Source organism: Pelobates fuscus, chromosome 7 (genome assembly GCF_036172605.1).
Source record: "Pelobates fuscus isolate aPelFus1 chromosome 7, aPelFus1.pri, whole genome shotgun sequence".
Lineage (NCBI taxonomy): Eukaryota > Metazoa > Chordata > Amphibia > Anura > Pelobatidae > Pelobates > Pelobates fuscus.
Genome location: NC_086323.1, coordinates 38,746,785 through 38,766,529, shown reverse-complemented (window position 1 = coordinate 38,766,529; position 19,745 = coordinate 38,746,785). Strand labels below are relative to the sequence as shown.

The 19,745-nt window shown below is 39.8% G+C and overlaps 1 protein-coding gene across 8 annotated transcripts in view; it reads right to left on the bottom strand.

Annotated features, from left to right (window-relative positions):
- NEXN (nexilin F-actin binding protein) overlaps nucleotides 1–19,745 on the bottom strand; it is a 72,555-nt gene that overhangs the window by 6,433 nt on the left and 46,377 nt on the right. For 4 of the 8 annotated variants that reach the window (XM_063427951.1, XM_063427955.1, XM_063427952.1 and 1 more), the window contains 6 exons: nucleotides 7,382–7,579; nucleotides 6,889–7,068; nucleotides 6,501–6,689; nucleotides 6,105–6,296; nucleotides 5,168–5,236; nucleotides 1,302–1,499 (listed from right to left, as the gene is read on the bottom strand). In XM_063427951.1, the coding sequence (XP_063284021.1) occupies nucleotides 1,302–1,499; nucleotides 5,168–5,236; nucleotides 6,105–6,296; nucleotides 6,501–6,689; nucleotides 6,889–7,068; nucleotides 7,382–7,579 (1,026 nt within the window). The remainder of the gene's footprint in view (nucleotides 1–1,301; nucleotides 1,500–5,167; nucleotides 5,237–6,104; nucleotides 6,297–6,500; nucleotides 6,690–6,888; nucleotides 7,069–7,381; nucleotides 7,580–19,745) is intronic. The other 4 variants (XM_063427956.1, XM_063427957.1, XM_063427954.1 and 1 more) reach the window with 3 other exon arrangements.

The window sequence follows — 19,745 nt, the reverse complement described above, 5'->3', positions numbered from 1 at the left end:
GCGCTGCGGAATCTGTTGGCGCTTTATAAATACAGCAATAAATAAATAATAAATGAACGTTTATATACATAGCAATCTGGTTTTAAAAACTGCATAAAATGGGGTAGAAGAATACTTAATTTTCTTCTGAAATTTTAAAACACCCATTGCTCATCTTTTATAGTATGATGTCGGTTCTCTCTGCAAATATAGTAAAGGAACAGAGTTCTTAAGTGTTCCTATTGCACTATATTCCTGCATTTAGATCATTCATGTCTGTATTCTGCCAATCTACTGCAGCAAAGTTATCTGATTAAACTGAACTGGTGCTGTGCTGTACTTCCATATGAATGGGTTATTCTGGATACTAATTGCTAATGCTATCAGTTTGTTTTGTGTATGAATTAACATGTGATCCATTATAGCTCCTCATAGATGCGTGATGTCAGGGTTGAGTTTCCCTTTGTATACTTCAAGACTTCTTCTGGCTACGATTATCCACAGCTTAAAATGAATATTTAGTAAGTGTTCCCTGGAAATGGAAATCAGCAGGAGACAAGCCCAATATATTAGATGAAATGTGAAAGATTTCCTTTTTTAATTGGTTATGTGGAATGGGATGCTTTAGGCTGGAATATTTATAATTACTAAACTTAATTAAAAAAAGGAATGCACCCTTTTCTCAAGGGCGGCTCTGTAGTTATTGTAAAATCTACTATACTACCAAGTCGACATATAGAACATTTAATAATATTCCTTTATACTAGGTAAAAATTAAAATATGATTCATGTTTGAAATGTATCAAGTATTTTTTTTAATGTTATTTATTTTGCAAATGACAATCTTCATTTTCAGTATTTTTTTGTACGTTTTTGCATTTACTTTTAATTCTTAGAAAATAAAAAGTGTTATAAATAAACCATACTGTATTGAAATCTCAGCATAACAAAGACATACTTCTCACTATATCGTTCTAGTATTTGATGCACTGTTAAAGTAAACCTGTCATGCCTTTCAATCTAGTGCCTCCATTCTCAGATCACGATTGGCCATGCTTCACTTCCGCAAGCAGGGTAGTCCTCTTTATAACACAGACATACTGGCTTCAGTGCCAGTACATCCGCATCAAAATGTCCTATACTCCTTCTGCAAGTGTGTGAAAAGCTTGCTGGGGAATATCAATGGGAATAGAGAGAGGTGAATATTTGTAAAATGTTCAAATAATCACTTTCATCCCCCTCCACCCTTCTACAAACTAGCATTGGATGTTTGTGTATATTATCTGTGTTAAATATAAACTCTCTTCATTGGAGTCCTTTACCTCTCCCATCTCCTCTCGTAATTGAGCAAATTCTTGTTTTTCCATTTCCAGTTTTTGTTTTCTTTCTTCTTCAATGAGCCTTTTCTCTTCATCCATTTTGTGCTTCAGCATTTCCTCAAAATTAATGTCCAGTTTGCCTGGTGTCAGAGACTCCTGAGAAATAGTTTTACTGAGTGGAAGACTATCTTCATCTGGTTCCTGGTGGGGTGGACAAAGATGGCAACGTAAAGCACTTTATCTCAACATTTACACAATCAACTGAAAATGTAGGAAAACGATACTGCACTAGCAAAAGATAGGTACCATTAAAAATAAAAACCGCTTTGGAGAATTCAATAGATGAATTAATGTGCATATAGTTCAGAGTCCACTTTGGCTCCAATAGTAGCATAGTAATGCTATTCCCAAATAAGAGAAAAAAACCAGAGCAGTAACAAAGATTAAGATGGACCTTAGTGCTGTACTTTTAATGAAGGACACGCAGAACACAAAAGTTTTGGGTCACAGACCCTTTATCCATGGCTTTTCACATTAATATATGGTATGTGATCCAAAATGTTTGTGTTCTGCGTGTCTTTCATTAAAACTATATCTAAATCTTTATGACTGCTCTGGTTCTTTTCTCTTATTTTGGACTTACTTTATCTCAACAATATGAAACAGTTTTATAAGATTTTCAAACCTATATCTTAAAAAAAGTCCAATTGGTTGTGATCTTCACAGCAGATCTCCCCTCTCATTGTCCCACCCCATCATTCTCCCACTCTACCTTCACCCCTCTTTCCTGTGGACCGACCCCCACTTCTCACTTTTTTTCTTTTCTTACTGGTTAATTGATTTGCTCTGCTTTATACTGGTATTTTTATTTCTATTTTAATTCTCTCAAGATTCCCCTTTTTTATTTTATTTTACCTTTTATCGCCAGAATTTATATTGTTTTAATGATCTTCCCTCCTCACTGGGACTAGTTCCCTCCATACAGTACTCTTTGAATCCCCTTTTATAAACAGTAGTTTGTATGAACTAATTCTCTACAACTTTTGGGTGCATTTAGCTGACTTATCACTTCATTTGTTTTAATTGAATTAGAGATAATCAGAGTTCTGGGGAATTAGCGCAAATGATTATTGGAAGCTCTGCAAAATGACAATAATAACTCATTGTTTGGTTGTTCCTTTTTTTCTTTGGCTTTGTTTTAGTCTACAGTTTTTTCTTCCCATGTGAGTATTGCTATTGTCATTGTATATATGGTATGGTATGGTATGTAAGTTTTCTAACTCCTGGATTTAGCCATCCAACGCTATATACTTCACTATATGTGAAGCGCGCTGTCTTGGCGTCCTACTTGACTCTGGTCTCACCTTTGAGCCTCACATCCAGCATGTTGCCAAATCCTGTAGATTCCATCTTAAAAACATAGCCCGCATCCGCCCCTTTCTTGCACCAGATACTACCAAGGAGCTTGTCCATGCTCTAGTAATTTCCCGCATGGATTATTGTAACCCTCTCCTGATTGGTCTCCCCAATAGCCGTACTGCACCCTTACAGTCCGTAATGAATGCTGCTGCTAGATTGATTTTCCTCTCTAGTCGTTTCTCTCACACCTCACCCCTCTGCCAGTCCTTACATTGGCTTCCTGTATGCTATAGGAGTCAATTCAAGGTACTAACTCACACCTATAAAGCACTGAACAACTCTAGCCCCTCTTATATCTCCTCACCGATCCATAGGTATGTCCCTTCTCGGTCTCTCCGTTCTGCCCGTGACCACCTCCTGTCCGTTGTCCGCACTCGTACGGCCAACTCACGCTTGCAGGACTTCTCGCGGGCGGCTCCCTTCCTATGGAATAGCCTGCCTACCGCCATCAGACTCTCCCCTAGTCTTGCATCTTTTAAGAAGTGCCTTAAAACCCATCTCTTTAGGAAAGCTTATGGCCTCCAAGACTAACCCTTACCTCACATACCTGTCTCTTGCCCTCTCCTAAAGGGCAGCCCACCTTATTTGATTGTAAATTCCTGTCCTAATGTGTTTTACACCCCACCTCCTATAGAATGTAAGCTCGTTTGAGCAGGGTCCTCTTCAACCTATTGTTCCTGTAAGTTTATTTGTAATTGTCCTATTTATAGTTAAATCCCCCTCTCAGAATATTGTAAAGCGCTACGGAATCTGTTGGCGCTATATAAATGGCAATAATAAATAAATAAATAAATGTGATTTTATATTTTCAGATCACCATTATATTCCATCCTGTTTATTGCAGGTTGTATCCTCTATTAATATCATTGTGCCATACCACCTTTTTGTTTATACTTCCCCACAGGGTTATATAAAGTATAAAAAAAATAAGAAAGAAAAGGAAAAGGTCTCACGAGGAGTACCCAACTGATAAGGGCCTAACCCTCATTTAAATATATTTAATTTTGATCTTTGGCATTATAACTCTATCCCAATTTAGTAATTGAATAGACATACCCTTACCATTACCCCTAGTGATTAATAAAGGATATTCCCTAATACTTATAGAGGTGTTGGGAAGGTTATGGTTTCTACCATTTTAATCTATTAAGATTGCCTCTGGTTGTCACATCTGTTATTTTTTTTTTCACTATTATTTTTGCTCTATTTCATGAAAAGGGTTACCCGACATTTTCTGCTCCCGATTTTTCGGAATATATCTTGTATAAAGTATATTTTGTTTTTGCCATATTCATGCGTGTATGTGAGGTACACTTTTCCATGTGGTAGCACTGTTTGTTTCTGTGTCACATATAGTACACACCCTGTTTATCCTCTTGTTACCGTAATTAATAACCATGTTATGATTTGTGCATAGTTAAGTAACCAGTATGCACATTCCATTGGTTTCCATGTGGACTGCATCATTTTAGAATTTTGCCCCTGATTGTCTTTTAATATATATCCTCATATGTCTGAAGAACAAGCAGGGCTTGTAAAAAGAGCATTAAAATAGGGGAGAGGAGGAAATTACATATTTAATATAACTTATTTTTTGTTTTTGCATCCCATCAAGCAATTTCTAAGGAAGTCTATTTTTTATTATTATTATTATTATTATTATCAATATTATTATTATTATCATCACCCAGTAACATGCATTAACCAGGAAATCATTGCACAATATTAGTTAATCAATTTTAGAATTACTTCTGGCCATGCGTTCAAACGAAAGCAGGAAATAAACTTATTTTTAGATATACACACTATAGCTAAAACATGCGAAAATATCTTTCTTAATCTATGAACCATCTTTATCTCTTTACTAAAATTAACTTTGCATCCAGGTGTATTTAATAATCATTTTTTTAAAAACAGATATAGAACATTTTTGTACTGTGTTGATCCCAAGTCCCTGGTCCCTCGTTCCCTAATTTTATCCATGTATGTCTTTTTCCTAGGAACCCCAATTTTTTTTTTAATTAGAGCAGTCACAGCAATAAAGCTGTTAAAGAACATTTGTTGAGAAGTTAACAAGTGGTCTAGTTGAAGTGACATGTTCAGTTGCGTATTATCAATAAGTCACAAAGTCACAAAAAAAAAATGTCTCAAGATAGCTCTGCTCCAAGTCACGCCTCCTCAACCACACCTTCTAGAATGAATGTGCCCCTCTTTGGCCATTTGAACTTTTGGGAGGTATGGTTCATTATGCTAAAAACATTTCCCTTGCAAAGAATTACAGAATCTTGTGACATAATGATAACGCATATAAGCTCTAAGAAAAAGATAGCAGACAAAGCATTGGAAATACAGTTTACAAGCATCTATTGTGGTCATGTTAGCCATCACTGCTCTATTATTATGAAGTTGTAAATAATTAAGCTTGGAGCACCTTATTAAGTGAATCTTACTTTGCATGTGTCATTACTGTCCATTTCACAGCCCTCCACAGCGAGATGAATGCTATCTGGATCTGCATGCTTAAAAAATAATTAGGAAAGTGCAAGGTTTCTGCATAAACAAGGGGTATTGTTTCAGCACATGTCAGACATACAGTTGCATTTTGCCTAGCTTTCAAAGCTTCACATTTTAAAGCTAGTAAGATTCCAAACCATTCAGAAAATGCAATTACTGCGCATGCACATCCACTAGAACTGCGTTAATAGCCTAAAGACATTTATTGAATAGTAACATTCCTATACGTTTATATTGCCATGTAGCCAAACCAAGAGTGAAGAATTCCCTACAGTGTAATTTAACTGTAAAACATGCAAATGCAATCATGCCCTGAACTGGAACCTTAATAAGAGTCTGTAGATGCAATGGGACTTTTCTGGAATGACTAGACATCTAATTTAGCATTGTTGGGGGGAGGGGGTAACGTATCCAGATGGACAGCAATGGGCATAGCACTGCCTTTCATGTTTAGAAATAAATGAACCCAATTTAAAGGGGGGGGGGGGGATTTGATACCCTATAGCAGGGGTAGGCAACCTTCGGCACTCCAGATGCTGTGGACTACATCTCCCACAATGCTCTTACAGACATAATGCTGGCAAAGCATCATGGGAGGTGTAGTCCAAAACATCTGCTGTGCCGAAGATTGCCTATCCCTGCCCTATAGTGTAAAACATCCTGGGTTTACTTTCTTTTGCAGATTTTGGATTCAAATTCTGCATGATGAGCAATTCTGAGGTAAGGTAGTATTAAAGGTGGAGCTATCACTAGGCCCAGTCTTTCGGGGTTTGCATGGCAATTTCTCCACTGCTAGAACTTTGTTTCCATAATGGCATTTTAGAACAGACATACAAATAACACTAGATCTTTAGATTCTAAGTGAGAACCAACCATGTTCTTTCTGGCTTCTGCAAACTGCCTGCGCTCCTCTTCCAGCCGCCTGCGTGCTTCTTCTTCTGCCCGCCTGTGCTCAGCTTCTTGTCGCTGCCTCTCCAGCTCTTCAAAACTCAGCTTTAGCTTCCCGGTCTGCATGAACTCTTTTGAGGTTTCTGGTAAACTTTCTTCATCTTCTTCCTGATATGCCTGTTAAAGCAGCAAACAAAGCACATGATCCCCCTTACAGTAACACAAGGTATAATAAAATACAAGGAGGTTTATTAAAAACAAGTACTATATGTAATGCTAAGTGCTAAATGTTAAGAGACATTCTATTGGTCTCCATTCCATGGTGATTATTTATATGAATACTCTGCAGCACAGCTAGGTGGCGTGTAATAAATACCCTACCATGTTCTTTCTCGCTTCAGCAAATGCCATTTTTTCTTCTTCTATTCTGCGTCTTGCTTCCTCCTCTGCTTTCCTTTTCTCTTCTTCTTTCCGCTGTCTCTCTAATTCCTCAAAGCTCAACTTCAGTTTGCCTGGCCGAAATTCCTCCTTGTACATGTCCATTGACCTGTCTTCATCATCCTCAGTCCCCTTTAAAGGTAATAAGGATTTAATTTACAATTTGCCATTGGGGGTAGGGAGGTATAATGTAATATATTCTTAAATGGATAATATAATTGCCAGAGTTTTATATAATGATAAATTAAATATGATGGAGAAAATATTGAGAAACTTCTATTAATATGTAGTAGTGATTTTAATTAAGTATAATTTTCATGGGTGTTGTCACCATATTTTGTCTTGCTTCTTCAAACGCTCGTCTCTCTTCTTCTAAACGAAGACGGGCCTCTTCCTCCGCGTGCCTTTTTTTCTGCTCCTGTCTTTCTTTTTCTAGCTCTTCGAATGTCATTTTCAGTTTGCCAGGTGTTAAATTCTCCTTTGTCTTCTTGTCCTGAGTCTCAGTTTCATCCTTCAAATAATGTAAAAAAGGATTTATTGCTTCACACATTTACATTTTCCTAGCTGCACCAAAGAAGGTAAAATTATATCCTATTTGACAAATTCATCCTATTTGACAAAATTACAGTAACGCTTTACAATTTCTTACAATAGACGTAACAACTCTGGAACAAAGTTTTAAAAGTGAAGCACGATGCCGAGAGGAGTTTTTGTATGCTAGATTCCGTCAATAGAATGTCTTCTTGATGGAATGCATTTTTTTCAACATTCAATGTACAGTTAATAAGGAAAACCCAAGACCGGTAAATACATCTAACTGTTACCATGGCAGTGGAACGTCTTTTAGCTTCCCTGAATGACCGCCTATGCTCATCGTATCGCTTCTTTTTTTCTTCTTCTCGTCTTTGCGTCTCTTCTTCTTCCCTTTCTCTTTCTATATCTTCAAAATTGACATTTATTTTCCCTGGGGATCTGTTTATTGTCACTGTTGTGGCTACTTCAGCCACTTCCTCAGTTCCTTCCTGTTTCGAAAGAAAAACTGCCCTTGGTTAAAATAGTCTTTACTTTGAAGGAAAATAATATGATTAAAGGAGTATAAAAGAGTAGTTAAGATTTGCAGAGCATTCGAGAGAGGATCAGTTCCAATGTAAATGAAGAAAGAATTTAATTGTTACATCAAATGTGAAGTTTTGGGAACCACATACATTCTATACAAGCAGCTTTGAGAGCTATGCAACCTATCCTCCATTTTAATATGTTTATATTATTTTCACAATGTAGAACATGCATATATTAAGGGGTATTCATTAACATGAAGTAAGTAATCTGATACAGAATTTTGTCTTACTCTACACTAGTAGATTATTTAATTTGAAACATAAAAACTGAATATGACTGGATTGATGAACAGTCTGTCCTGTGTCTCATCAACAGTCAATTCTTATTTATAACTTTCTCATATCTGACACTATCTTCTTTCCCTTGTGTTGTTATACCCCCCACTTCTTCATATATTATAAGCTTGCTTGAACAGAGCCCTATTTGCTTGCATATGATTACCTTGACATTTTGTCATTTATTTGCTTTTTTTTCTTTTTTCTATACCCCTGCAGAATATGTTGGCGCTATATAAGTTACAACACACGTACAGGCATTCAGTGCTGTCTCCATCAGTAACGAAAGTTGCAATTTCTACTAAAACCTGCAGATGGCGATGCTTTCATATGAATATTTGACAGTCATTTAATTACACCCTCGCCTCTCACCCAGTCACAGATTCTTCTGAATTTTGATTACATCCGCCAGTTTCTCAGCCAATATGATACAAAATAAACTAAATTCAGTGTCAGATTCTCCTCCCCCTGCTTGTCATTCTTCTCACTAAGCTGTAATTCATACAGGATGTTACAGTCCTTCTCACCATGCTCACCCATGCCTCCCAACTTTTGTCTTCATGGAATCCTATATACCCATAAAAAAGGTTAAAAGTTGTGAGGCACATGTCCGTTTAACCTTTCGTTAGTATTACCCAGAGTATGAAAAGCATATCCTTTCAAGGGAATAATTCCCGAACGCCTTATATCCTGTTTATACGCCCATCTAAGTGCTCACAAACTGGAATGGGGAGATATTAAATACATTGATCAGTGGGAAGCAGACTTGAATTAAGTGTTAGAGGGGGTAGAATGGCAGGAAATATGGGAGGCAGCAGCAACGTCTTCAGTATGCGTGTCCCTGCAGGAACAATCATATAAGACCTTGTTTCGGTGGTATACCACCCCAGTGACATTGTGCCGCATGGGTAAAAACCTGAAAGACTTCTGCTGGAGGGGCTGCGGACATAAGGGTACGTATATTCATATGTGGTGGGAATGTCCAGGGGCGCAGGCATACTCGAAACGGAGAAGTGTTCGGCAGAGAGGTGAAGCTAGACCCGTGGGTGTTCCTGCTGTTAAGATCCATGGAGGATTGGACATGGACGGAACAAAACCTCCTTCACAAAATAAACCTCACCGCAAGACGAGCCCTAGCGCAGGTTTGGCTACAGAGTGACGCTCCTACGATAGCAATAATAAAACATAAAATAAAGGACACTTTTTTAATGGACAAATTGACGGCTCAGGTCAGGGGGACTACTAAGAAATTTGAAAAGATCTGGGACCCTTGGATCAATAGCACAGCAAGTAACTAAAACAACAGACTGGACCAAACACATAAACCATCAAATCGTATCACTCAGGGCACTGAGAAGATAAGTCATAGACCACTTCACCCAAACCCATTTTTTCTTTGAGGGAATTCAAAGAGGTGCCTAGGATAGACAAAGTCAGTAAGGTAATGCAATACTTGTGACACTTATCGTTCGGTAGCTCTCACTGGACTGCCTCCCTCCCCCCCCCCCTCTTTTTTCATCCTTCCCACTCTCACCCCTAACTGCTTTTCTTTACTTCCTCATGCTTTCTCTTTTTATAGCTTTAATCTTCTGAACTATCTTTCATTTTCGTGCACAACGGGACTATCAAGGGTATGCAGTGCAGCTAGAGAAGCAAGTGCAATTATACATAGTACCCCTAACTGTTCTTAGTACGAGTTAGAGCACGATAGTTACATGTTTTATTTCTTAATACTAAAACACCATGTGGGATGTCTTGAGATACTTTAAGAAATTAACCACCCCTAGGAAAATGCAGGTAAAAACGCATTGTATAATTACAAATCCTGTAATATGTAAAAATTAGGATGTGCAATCGTGCGGATACTGTTGCAAGCAGAACACTGCTGCATCTATGCCTACCTTTCAAATGTATTCATATTGTTATGTGTGCTGTGTATAAGTTGTCCTGCTTTGGAACAAATAAAGAATTGAAAAAAAAGAAAAGCATATCCTTTGAAAATGTACATGAGAGATCCTCTCGTTTTACAGGACACCAAATCTGATAGTAAGGGGTCCCAAACAAACTGGTAAAGTGTAAATCTGTAATATTTATTATAGTTACAGATCAGCTTAATATAGAAATTAGCATATTCCATAGACACAAGGTATCCATCAACAGCCGATGCCTCTCTCAAGGTCCATGTTGTCCTAAAGAATTGCATTAGCCAAAATCTGTTGGAGGTTACATTACAGTTTATACACGAAACAGTGGATTGAAAAACAAAATATAAATATGTCTACAATAGCCAAGCTTTTACAACAGTAGTTGGGGAACTTTTCCAAATCAACTGATCCACTCAGTTTCAGCATTTATCACCGACAGGAGGAAAGAGATTGGGGTTATGTGCTCACCCCACCATTGTCTGTTGCTCTTCTGACATTACAGCTCATCAAGAATACAAGTTAAATCAACCTATCATATGTGCTGTAATTCCTCATCACTTTCCATCTTGGCCAATCCACTCATAACTTAAGTCTCACCACCATTTTTTTTAAATCATTGCCTCAATTTCTTATCTATGGGACATCTATTTGAAGATGATTACTAGTCTTTGCAGTGTCTTTAGACCATGATATTTCATTGATGGATACCTGCCAAATTGTATGCTTAAGCTGTGGATCTAACCACCTCTTAGCTTGCAGGCAGGGCTTTCACCACCTGCTGTATCAGTTTGTCACTGTCATGTCGAGTCTATTAATAGAGCTGCCATGCTGGCAGCTACTGGAAAGTAAAATTAAGATACCGGTAAGTGTAAAATGACTCCACTTTGCAGATAGTGAACCATTCTATTTAGCAATTAATTTTCTATGTGGCAATAATGTATACATAGGCATGCACAAGAAGTGGGCCAATCTTTCAATGTAGGGTAATAACTGCTTGATCCAAGGATAAATCTGACTGCCATTCTGGGGTCAAGAAGGAATTTTTTCCTAGCTTGTTGCAAAATTGGAAGTGCTTCAAACTGGGTTTTTTTGCCTTCTTTTGGATCAACAGCAAAAAACATATGTGAGGAAGGCTGAACTTGATGGACGCAAGTCTCTTTTCAGCTATGTAACTATGTAACTATTTGTTGTCATGCCAAATTTTTCATTTCATGGGTTTTTCAATTATGCATTGTGAATGCAAGATATAATTGACAGGTCATGCATCGTAGCATTGATAATAAAGCAAATAGAGTATAACATGTTGATAGTGTATAGGAAATATTTTACATGCACATTTTCAATAGTAATGCAAGGTAAAGGAAAGCAAAGAAAAAAAAAATAAGATAACATAACTATCCAGTCCAATTAAAGTGCGAGTAATGCTCCGTCTGTGTAGCTACAACAGAGCCCCAGAGAATGTCAGGGCTACATCTCAATTGGTATTGTAAAAGAGAATTAAATCCCACCGTATTTATATTATCAACAATCAAATTATCTGACCCATCATCAATCAGGCTTTCGTCCAAATCACTCAACTTCGACTGCCCTCTTAAAAGTTTGCAATGACATCCAAATTGGCATGGAATAAGGAGCCCTAACTGGAGACATTTTCCTTGATTTGGCCAAGGCCTTTGACACAGTAGACCATGGCATTCTTTTGCAAAAACTTAAAAACTCAGGCGTTGGTGATCGTCCGCTAACCTGGTTTTGATCGTATGTTTCAGACCGATTGCAATATGTGGCCATTTCTGATAGCGCTTCCCTCCCTCTTCCAGTCACGTGTGGTGGTCCCCAGGGCTCCATACTCGGCCCCCTGCTATTCACATTATTTATAAATGATCTGCCTAACGTCTGCAAATCCTCAACTGTACACATGTATGCAGACGACACTGTAATCTACGCCAGTAAACTCAAGCTACCGCAGCTTGAGGCTGTGCTCCAAAACCAATTCACAGAGGTAGAAAAGTGGATAGCGGATAACAAACTCTTCCTAAACACTGACAAAACGTAAACTACAAAATCAACAATTGTGTATCAGAACAAATTCAAATGGCACACGGACAGCAGTCTGCTATTTTAAAAATCTAGGTATATTGCTAGACCCTAATCTATCTTTTGGCCTTTACATTGAAAAAAATCTCTTCAAAACTTTACCCAAAACTAGGTGCCCTGTACAGAAACAAATCCTGCCTAAGCCCTATAGTAAGGAAACAGATAGTGCAACAAATGCTAATGCCAGTCATTGATTATGGGGATATAGTGTATGCACCCGCTCCGCAAACCCACCTTAATAAACTTAATACGTTATATAATTTGTTCTGCCACTTTGTACTAGAATGTAATTACTTTATCCACCACTGTGACATGTTAAAAGAGCTAAACTGGCTATCACTGGAATCCCGACGCACTCTTCATCTTTCCAGCCTTTTGCATAAGAGCATTTCTAGGAAGCTCCCACCCTACCTGAGTAGAATGCTCTCCCCGGCTGTTCCCACCTCTTATAACCTCCGATCCAGTACTAGCACGATATTTAGTATACCACAATACAAAAATAAAGTGGCTTGATCCTCCTTTTACTATAGAGCACCGCAATTATGGAATACCGTATATACTCGAGTATAAGCCGAGTTTTTCAGCACATTTTTTGTGCTGAAAACCCCCAACTCGGCTTATACTCGAGTCAATAGTCTGTATTATGGCAATTTACATTGCCATAATACAGACTGGGGCTGTGGGGGCTGTGGGGGCTGCAGAGAGCGTTACTTACCTGTCCTGCAGCTCCTGTCAGCTCTCTCCTCCTCCGGGCCGTCCGTTCAGCACCTCGGTCAGCTCCCAGTGTAAGCTCTCGCGAGACTTACAGTGGGAGCTGACAGAAGAGCTGACCGGACGGCGCGGAGGAGGAGAGAGCTGACAGGAGCTGCAGGACAGGTAAGTAACGCTCTCTGCAGCACCCCTCTCCCCCCCACTGAACTACCAATGCCACTGGACCACCAGGGAGTAAGAGCCCCCCTCCCTGGCCAGCTAGCAAGCAGGAGAGGGGGGACGAAAATATTATAATAATAATAATAAAAAAAAAAAATAATTAATACAATAATTAATAATATAACAATCAAAATGCCCACCCCCACCAACACATACACAAACACACACTGCATCACACACACACTCACACTTCATTCATATACACACACTGCACTCACACACTGCATTCATACACACACTGCACTCATACACACTGCATTCATACACACACACTGCACTCATACACTGCATTCATACACACTGCATTCATACACACTGCGTTCATACACACACTGCACTCATACACACTGCGTTCATACACACACTTCATTCATATACACACACTGCACTCACACACTTCATTCATACACACACTGCACTCACACACTGCATTCATACACACACTGCACTCACACACTGCATTCATACACACACTGCACTCACACACTGCATTCATACACACACTGCACTCATACACACACTGCACTCACACACTGCATTTATACACACACTGCACTCACACACTGCATTCATACACACACTGCATTCATACACACACTTCATTCATATACACACACTGCATTCATACACACACTGCACTCACACACTGCACTCATACACACACTGCACTCATACACACACTGCATTCATACACACACTGCACTCATACACACACTGCATTCATACACACACTTCATTCATATACACACACTGCACTCACACACTGCATTTATACACACACTGCATTCATACACACACTGCACACACACTGCATTCATACGCACACACTGCATTCATTATATACACACACTGTAAATAAATATTCAATTAATATAATTTTTTTAGGATCTAATTTTATTTAGAAATTTACCAGTAGCTGCTGCATTTCCCACCCTAGTCTTATACTCGAGTCAATACGTTTTCCCAGTTTTTTGGGGTAAAATTAGGGGCCTCGGCTTATATTCGGGTCGGCTTATACTCGAGTATATACGGTAACCTCAGGGACACAGTCAAATCTTCATTCAATCTAAAATCTTTTAAGAGATATATGGCAATATACCTCAGCACATAATGCACCTGTCATGGTTGAATATATTTATTTCCTGTTATGTGTTTCATTTATATATGTGTGTACATATATAGTTTGTATATTGTATTTTTGTAATATTGTATCCTATTGTAACAATGCAATGTTTTGTGGACAAAGACCCTGGACATACTTGAAAACGAGAGAAATCATATCCATCCTGGTAAAATATTTTATAAATAAATAAATATTGAGATTAGGTCATTAGAGTTATTATATGACTTAGTAAGATATTAGTCAATGCTATTAATTACCTTCAAGAAGGGGTTGGTGAGTGGGTATGTTTCTTGCCAGCTAGAAGTTAGCAATGAACTTTAGTCCACAAGATACTGGAGTAGCAGGCTCTATCATCATCTACTATTTCAGGCTGCCGAGGAAGGCAACAGTATCACACATTGCGGCCACATGAATACCACCAAAAACAACAGCCAGTGGCATGGCATACAACCAGGATCGTATTTATATAACCATATCCTGTTACTATGGCTGAAAATACAGGTATGTTGCTAAATGTGCAAATGTGGGAAGTTCAATAACTCCAAATAAGTTAAGAGAGAGCAGGGTAGATAATCCATGGATTTTGTTGAAGATCCAAGAGAATATGAAGCCACACTTAGCATGGAGAAATTAGGAGGCTGGACAAAAGTAAACCTAAATTAAACATTATGCTGGCTCGCCACATCACCCCACAACCCTACCGCTCAAATCAAAGATTTTTCTGAACTTAACAATATTTACATAGTCACCTCTTTATTATTATTATTAGCATTAAACATACTGGGTACACACCATAATGCGATGTACCGTACACTCCCATGCAGGCCTGCCAATTGTCCCTATTTAAGAGTCAACTCCAACTTTCCTGATTTTGTTCCTTGCTGTCCTGTACCAGGGAACAGTCTACAGGGAGTACAGCACATAATTAGATGCACTTGAGCTGTGCGAGGGGCAATGGACCATACACAGAACACTTCTTCCATGTTGAGGGCTGACCTGGAGGCTGTTTAGCCTGGCATATTTGGCACTTGGTTAACACACCGCTTTAGTGGGAGGACACATCCTGTCACCAGTGAATCAAGTTGCATTTAATTTGGAATTTCTAATCTTCTGCTCTGTTAGGGACTGCAACAGCTTCCTGTGCATGATTAAAATTCAATTAACGGGGGGCGGGGCCGGGCCGCCGAGCTGAGCGGTCGCAGGACAGCTCGGCTCCTGCAGAATGATCCACAATTAGCCTACAAACTGAGAATTTTGGGGAGAAATACCCGAGACCTACTGTGACCCTCAACGGAATCGGGCTGCCCGAGCTGAGGAGAGGCTTGCCCTCGGGGTTTTAGTCCCTCGGAGGATGGGGCCTGCTGTAACCGGCGGGACCTATGCTGGCGGTGAGTGGAGCGGACGGCCGCCGCAACGCTATCCCGCCCGACGGAGCCTGACACGAAACGATGGCCTGCGGTCCCGGCCCTGTTTCCCCCCCCCACTGGACCGGGGGGGTGATCCCGGTCCAAACAAAACAAAACTAATCTAAACTACACTACCCTGAACCAGGCCGTACAGCTCCCCATGCAACTGCCGACAAGTAGCCCGGGACCCGCTCACAAAATGGCGGCGTCCAGGTGCATGGAACAGACAACCTCGACCACTGGCACACGGACAGCCATTACCCACTCACTCCTGTACTAGGGGCTATAATAAGCAAAGACACACACAGCGGGGAATACCTCTGGATCCCGATACGGACCAACTGCCACCCAGATGGACATAGCAATCGGGAGGCCCGCTCACTCTTCATCTGAGCCGGGCGCTCACATTGGGGAATCCCCCCCCACAGCCGGCCATACACCCAGGGAGAAGCCTGGAATATGGTGGAACCCTGGGCCCACGGACCTGATGATGGGTCCAATGGCGAAGGGCGCGAGCACCCACACAGGCCTCAGGCCGAAGACAAGCGGCCCTCGAAAGCTGAGGCGCCATTACAGGGAGCATGGCACAGCACCACCCGCCCACAGAGACCGCCAGAGGAACCGAGCGCAACAGCACCAGACCCCAGCAACGACCGACCTTGGGGCAAGACGGAGCACAGCAGCCTAGAGCCGGGAAGCCCCTCACACCATCACCCGTACTGCGGCAAGGACTATTTTCTACCCACACACTGGTCTGCCGAAAAACGAAAGGGATGAACTGCTACAGCTCGCTACCAACCATATCTCCCTACTTACTGCGGTTGCCGGACAGACTGCAAGGCTCTCATAAGCATGCTTGTCTCAAACTGGACTGTAACATTACTGTCTTAATTTTAACCTATCCCCCGCTACCTAGCATATATAGCTCCTGCTTAATGGTTCGGAGTACGTAATGTCAGCTAATTACATATGGTCAAACCTGCAAACCACACATACATGATCCGATAGGCATGCGGTAATAAGCTACTACCCTATCATATTTCTAACGCATTAGCCTTGAATTTCTGACATGTTATCGTTTTAACCTATGTGATGTTTTTGCTTATGGTTTTTCACACTAATATCCTAACTGCTTAGGCCTCACCTATTGTTCACTAACTATGTGCATAAGCCTTGTATACCCTCTTACAGTCTAACAGAACACCACACATACTAAAGCGAGAGATAACCCGTCACACACATACTAAAGTGAGAGATAACCTGTCACACACATACTAAAACGAGAGATAACCTGTCACACACATACTAAAGCGAGAGATAACCTGTCACACACACACTAAAGCGAGAGGTAACCTGTCACACACATACTAAAGCGAGAGATCACCTGTTACACACATATTAAAGCGAGAGATCATCTGTCACACACATACTGAAGCGAGAGATCACCTGTCACACACATACTAAAGCGAGAGATCACCTGTCACACACATACTAAAGCGAGAGATCACCTGTCACACACATGCTAAAGCGAGAGATAACCTATCACTACACTGATAAGATGTCTTATAGAGTGTTTATTGCAACGATCTAACCTAACTATACTTACAAGCTATGTTTAAAGTCAACTGTTTAAGCCTGATAAAAATATAAAAAATTGTGCTTATTACTCGTGTGCCCCACATGTTTTACGTGGGATAAGCCAGAGGACTGCTTTTGGGGCACCTCTAGCCAGCTTGTATTACATATATGCACATCAAAAATAAAGATTTACAAAAAAAAAAAAAATTCAATTAACAGAGGAGAAAAGAAGAAATTGTAAGTAAACACACTGTGTGTTTAACTTCCAATTCAAATGCATTACTGGCTAGGTCCCCCTCTTTCAAAAATGCAAAAAAAGATTTAAACTAACCTGTAATTGCCCAGCGCTGCTGTCCATGCCTCTTCAGATGTCACCAAGAGCCTCTTGTGGTCCGATCAAAGGCTTCTTATAGAGGTGCCTTTGATTAAACTGTTTTGAAAGCTCATATCACATGCTTGTGCTCTGAGCCAGGGAGGGATGGGAGTGGAGAAGAATGCAGTTCAGGGGATTTAAAAAAAAAAAGTTTTTTTTCCTTGTCAAGTAACTGACAATGAAATGAGGTGTGAGAGAGGAAGAGCATTAGGGGTGATAAAAGCTCCCCATACAAGCAAGCAAGGGAGAATCTCTTTACATTGCACGCTTATGACAGGCATAAAATATGCACAAAACTGTCATTGTTCCAGGCTGTCTACAATACATGCACCAGGTGTAACTAATTTCTCTGTATGTACAGCAGAAGTGGTCATCATGGTTGGAGTAACATTTTAAACCACTTTTTCATGTTGACTGTGCCAGTTATAGTCAGGGGAGGGGTGGCTAGGGTCACATTAACAGAACCAAGAGTGATTTACCTTCTAAATGTTAGAGAATTCAGCAGTAAGGCTGCAGGGGCATGATCTGTACACCAAAACGACTTCATGAAGCTAAAGTTGTTTTAGAGTTTAGAGTGTCACATTAAGAAGTGCATAGATACAGTGCAACATATTCTACAGCATAGCTTTACACATAATATGAGGTTTCATTAGAACTTTACTGCAAAGTCTCTACCCATTCAAGACAAAGAGCTTCATTAGCACCCTTATGCACTTGCATTTCGAGTGGCAAACTTGACATCCTAGCACCTCAACTATTAAGCATCAAAAAGTAACAGATCTGTGCATCTTGAGACTAATGTATATCTAAGTGCACACACAGAGGGCAAATGGCTCCAATGTTTGTTATATTGTAATAGCTATACAGGGTACACAATTTTGAGACAGTGTATTAGCCTTATATTACTGTCAATGAATAAGGCTGTGCTTAAAGAACCAGTAAAGTCACCCATGTCACTTCATCTCAATAAAGTGGTCTGGGTGCAGTGGCCCTGTAGTTTTAAACGTTCAATGTAAACCATAGCCGTTTCTTAGAAACTGCAACGTTTACATTGCAGGGTTAAAGCCACATTGAGTGTCTGTCTTCCTGACAACAACTAGAGGCGCTTCCGCTGCACTGGCTGAGGAATACTTGGTCCGTGACGTTGAAGTTCATGGGAAAACATTGAACGAAATAATTTCCTTTGGGGAATCTTGGATGTGTGCACAGGGCGCATCAGGTCCCCAAGACTCCTCTATGAGGAATATTGGACTGGACCATTGCCGGAGTAGGCCACAAGACAACGTTGCGGGAGGCAGAGAGATGAGCAGCTAGGAAAAGATGAGTAAAATCTTTATTTTCTTCATTTTAAACTAGTCTTGTATTGCTAGAGTGCTACTGTTCCTTTCATTAAATAGCATAAATTTAGTACTTTATTACGTATTACCGCATAAATCCTTTGTGTTGATCTTCTATAACTCTGTCCAGCAGTTGTTGGGTTTTTTTTTGGTGTTGGTTTATTTAAAAAAAAAAATGTTTCTGACTAACCATTATTTATTTTGGGTACAGTGTAATTCAGCATTAACAGATTGTCCAGAGAACTACTTACCAAATAACAGATTCTGATTGGTAGCTGACATTCTATCTATTATCAGTAACAATCACCAAGACCTTTACTGAGAACCTTTCAGATTTGAATTGGTTACTTCGAAAGTTGCTGGAACTCGGTTACATCAAAATATATGTTGGGTATGTATTAAACACATTACATCAAGGTCATTTTAGTGTCTGTGCCTCTCTGTTAAGAGATGTAGTCATAAAGTGACATTCACATAGCTGTTATTTGTCCTCGTATTATTTAAAACAATAAAATCATTCAACCCGTACCGTGCCAGAAGTGTGAGAAAGGACACTCTGCTGAGTGACAGTGTATTTTATTAAGATTAATTTTAAGGCAGAGTTTTTTGGGATGCTTGGTGCCAAATCCTGATTAGATAACTACGTTTATTCAAGCATACTTTGTGACATGCAAAGATTAAATTATTATAAAATAATAAATTATGACTCTTTGTTTAAAATATCCCATGGACTAGTTACCGAATAATAGTGAACTGTAAATGGAATTGCAAAATCTAGGCTTTAGGATTTGGAAAACATTTGGCCTGTTTAACCATGAATAGCAATTCGGTATTTAGTTCACTGCAATTCTGTGTTAAAGAACCAATAAAGTCACCCATGAAGTGGTCTGGGTGCAGTGCTCCCGTTTTAACCCTACAATGTAAAACAGTGTTTTCCTATATGAAGCATTTAGATGTGCACGGCAATTTTTTGCTGTTACTCTATGAGTAGTAATGGGTTGGCCATCGGCTCAAGAGCCGAAGGTTGT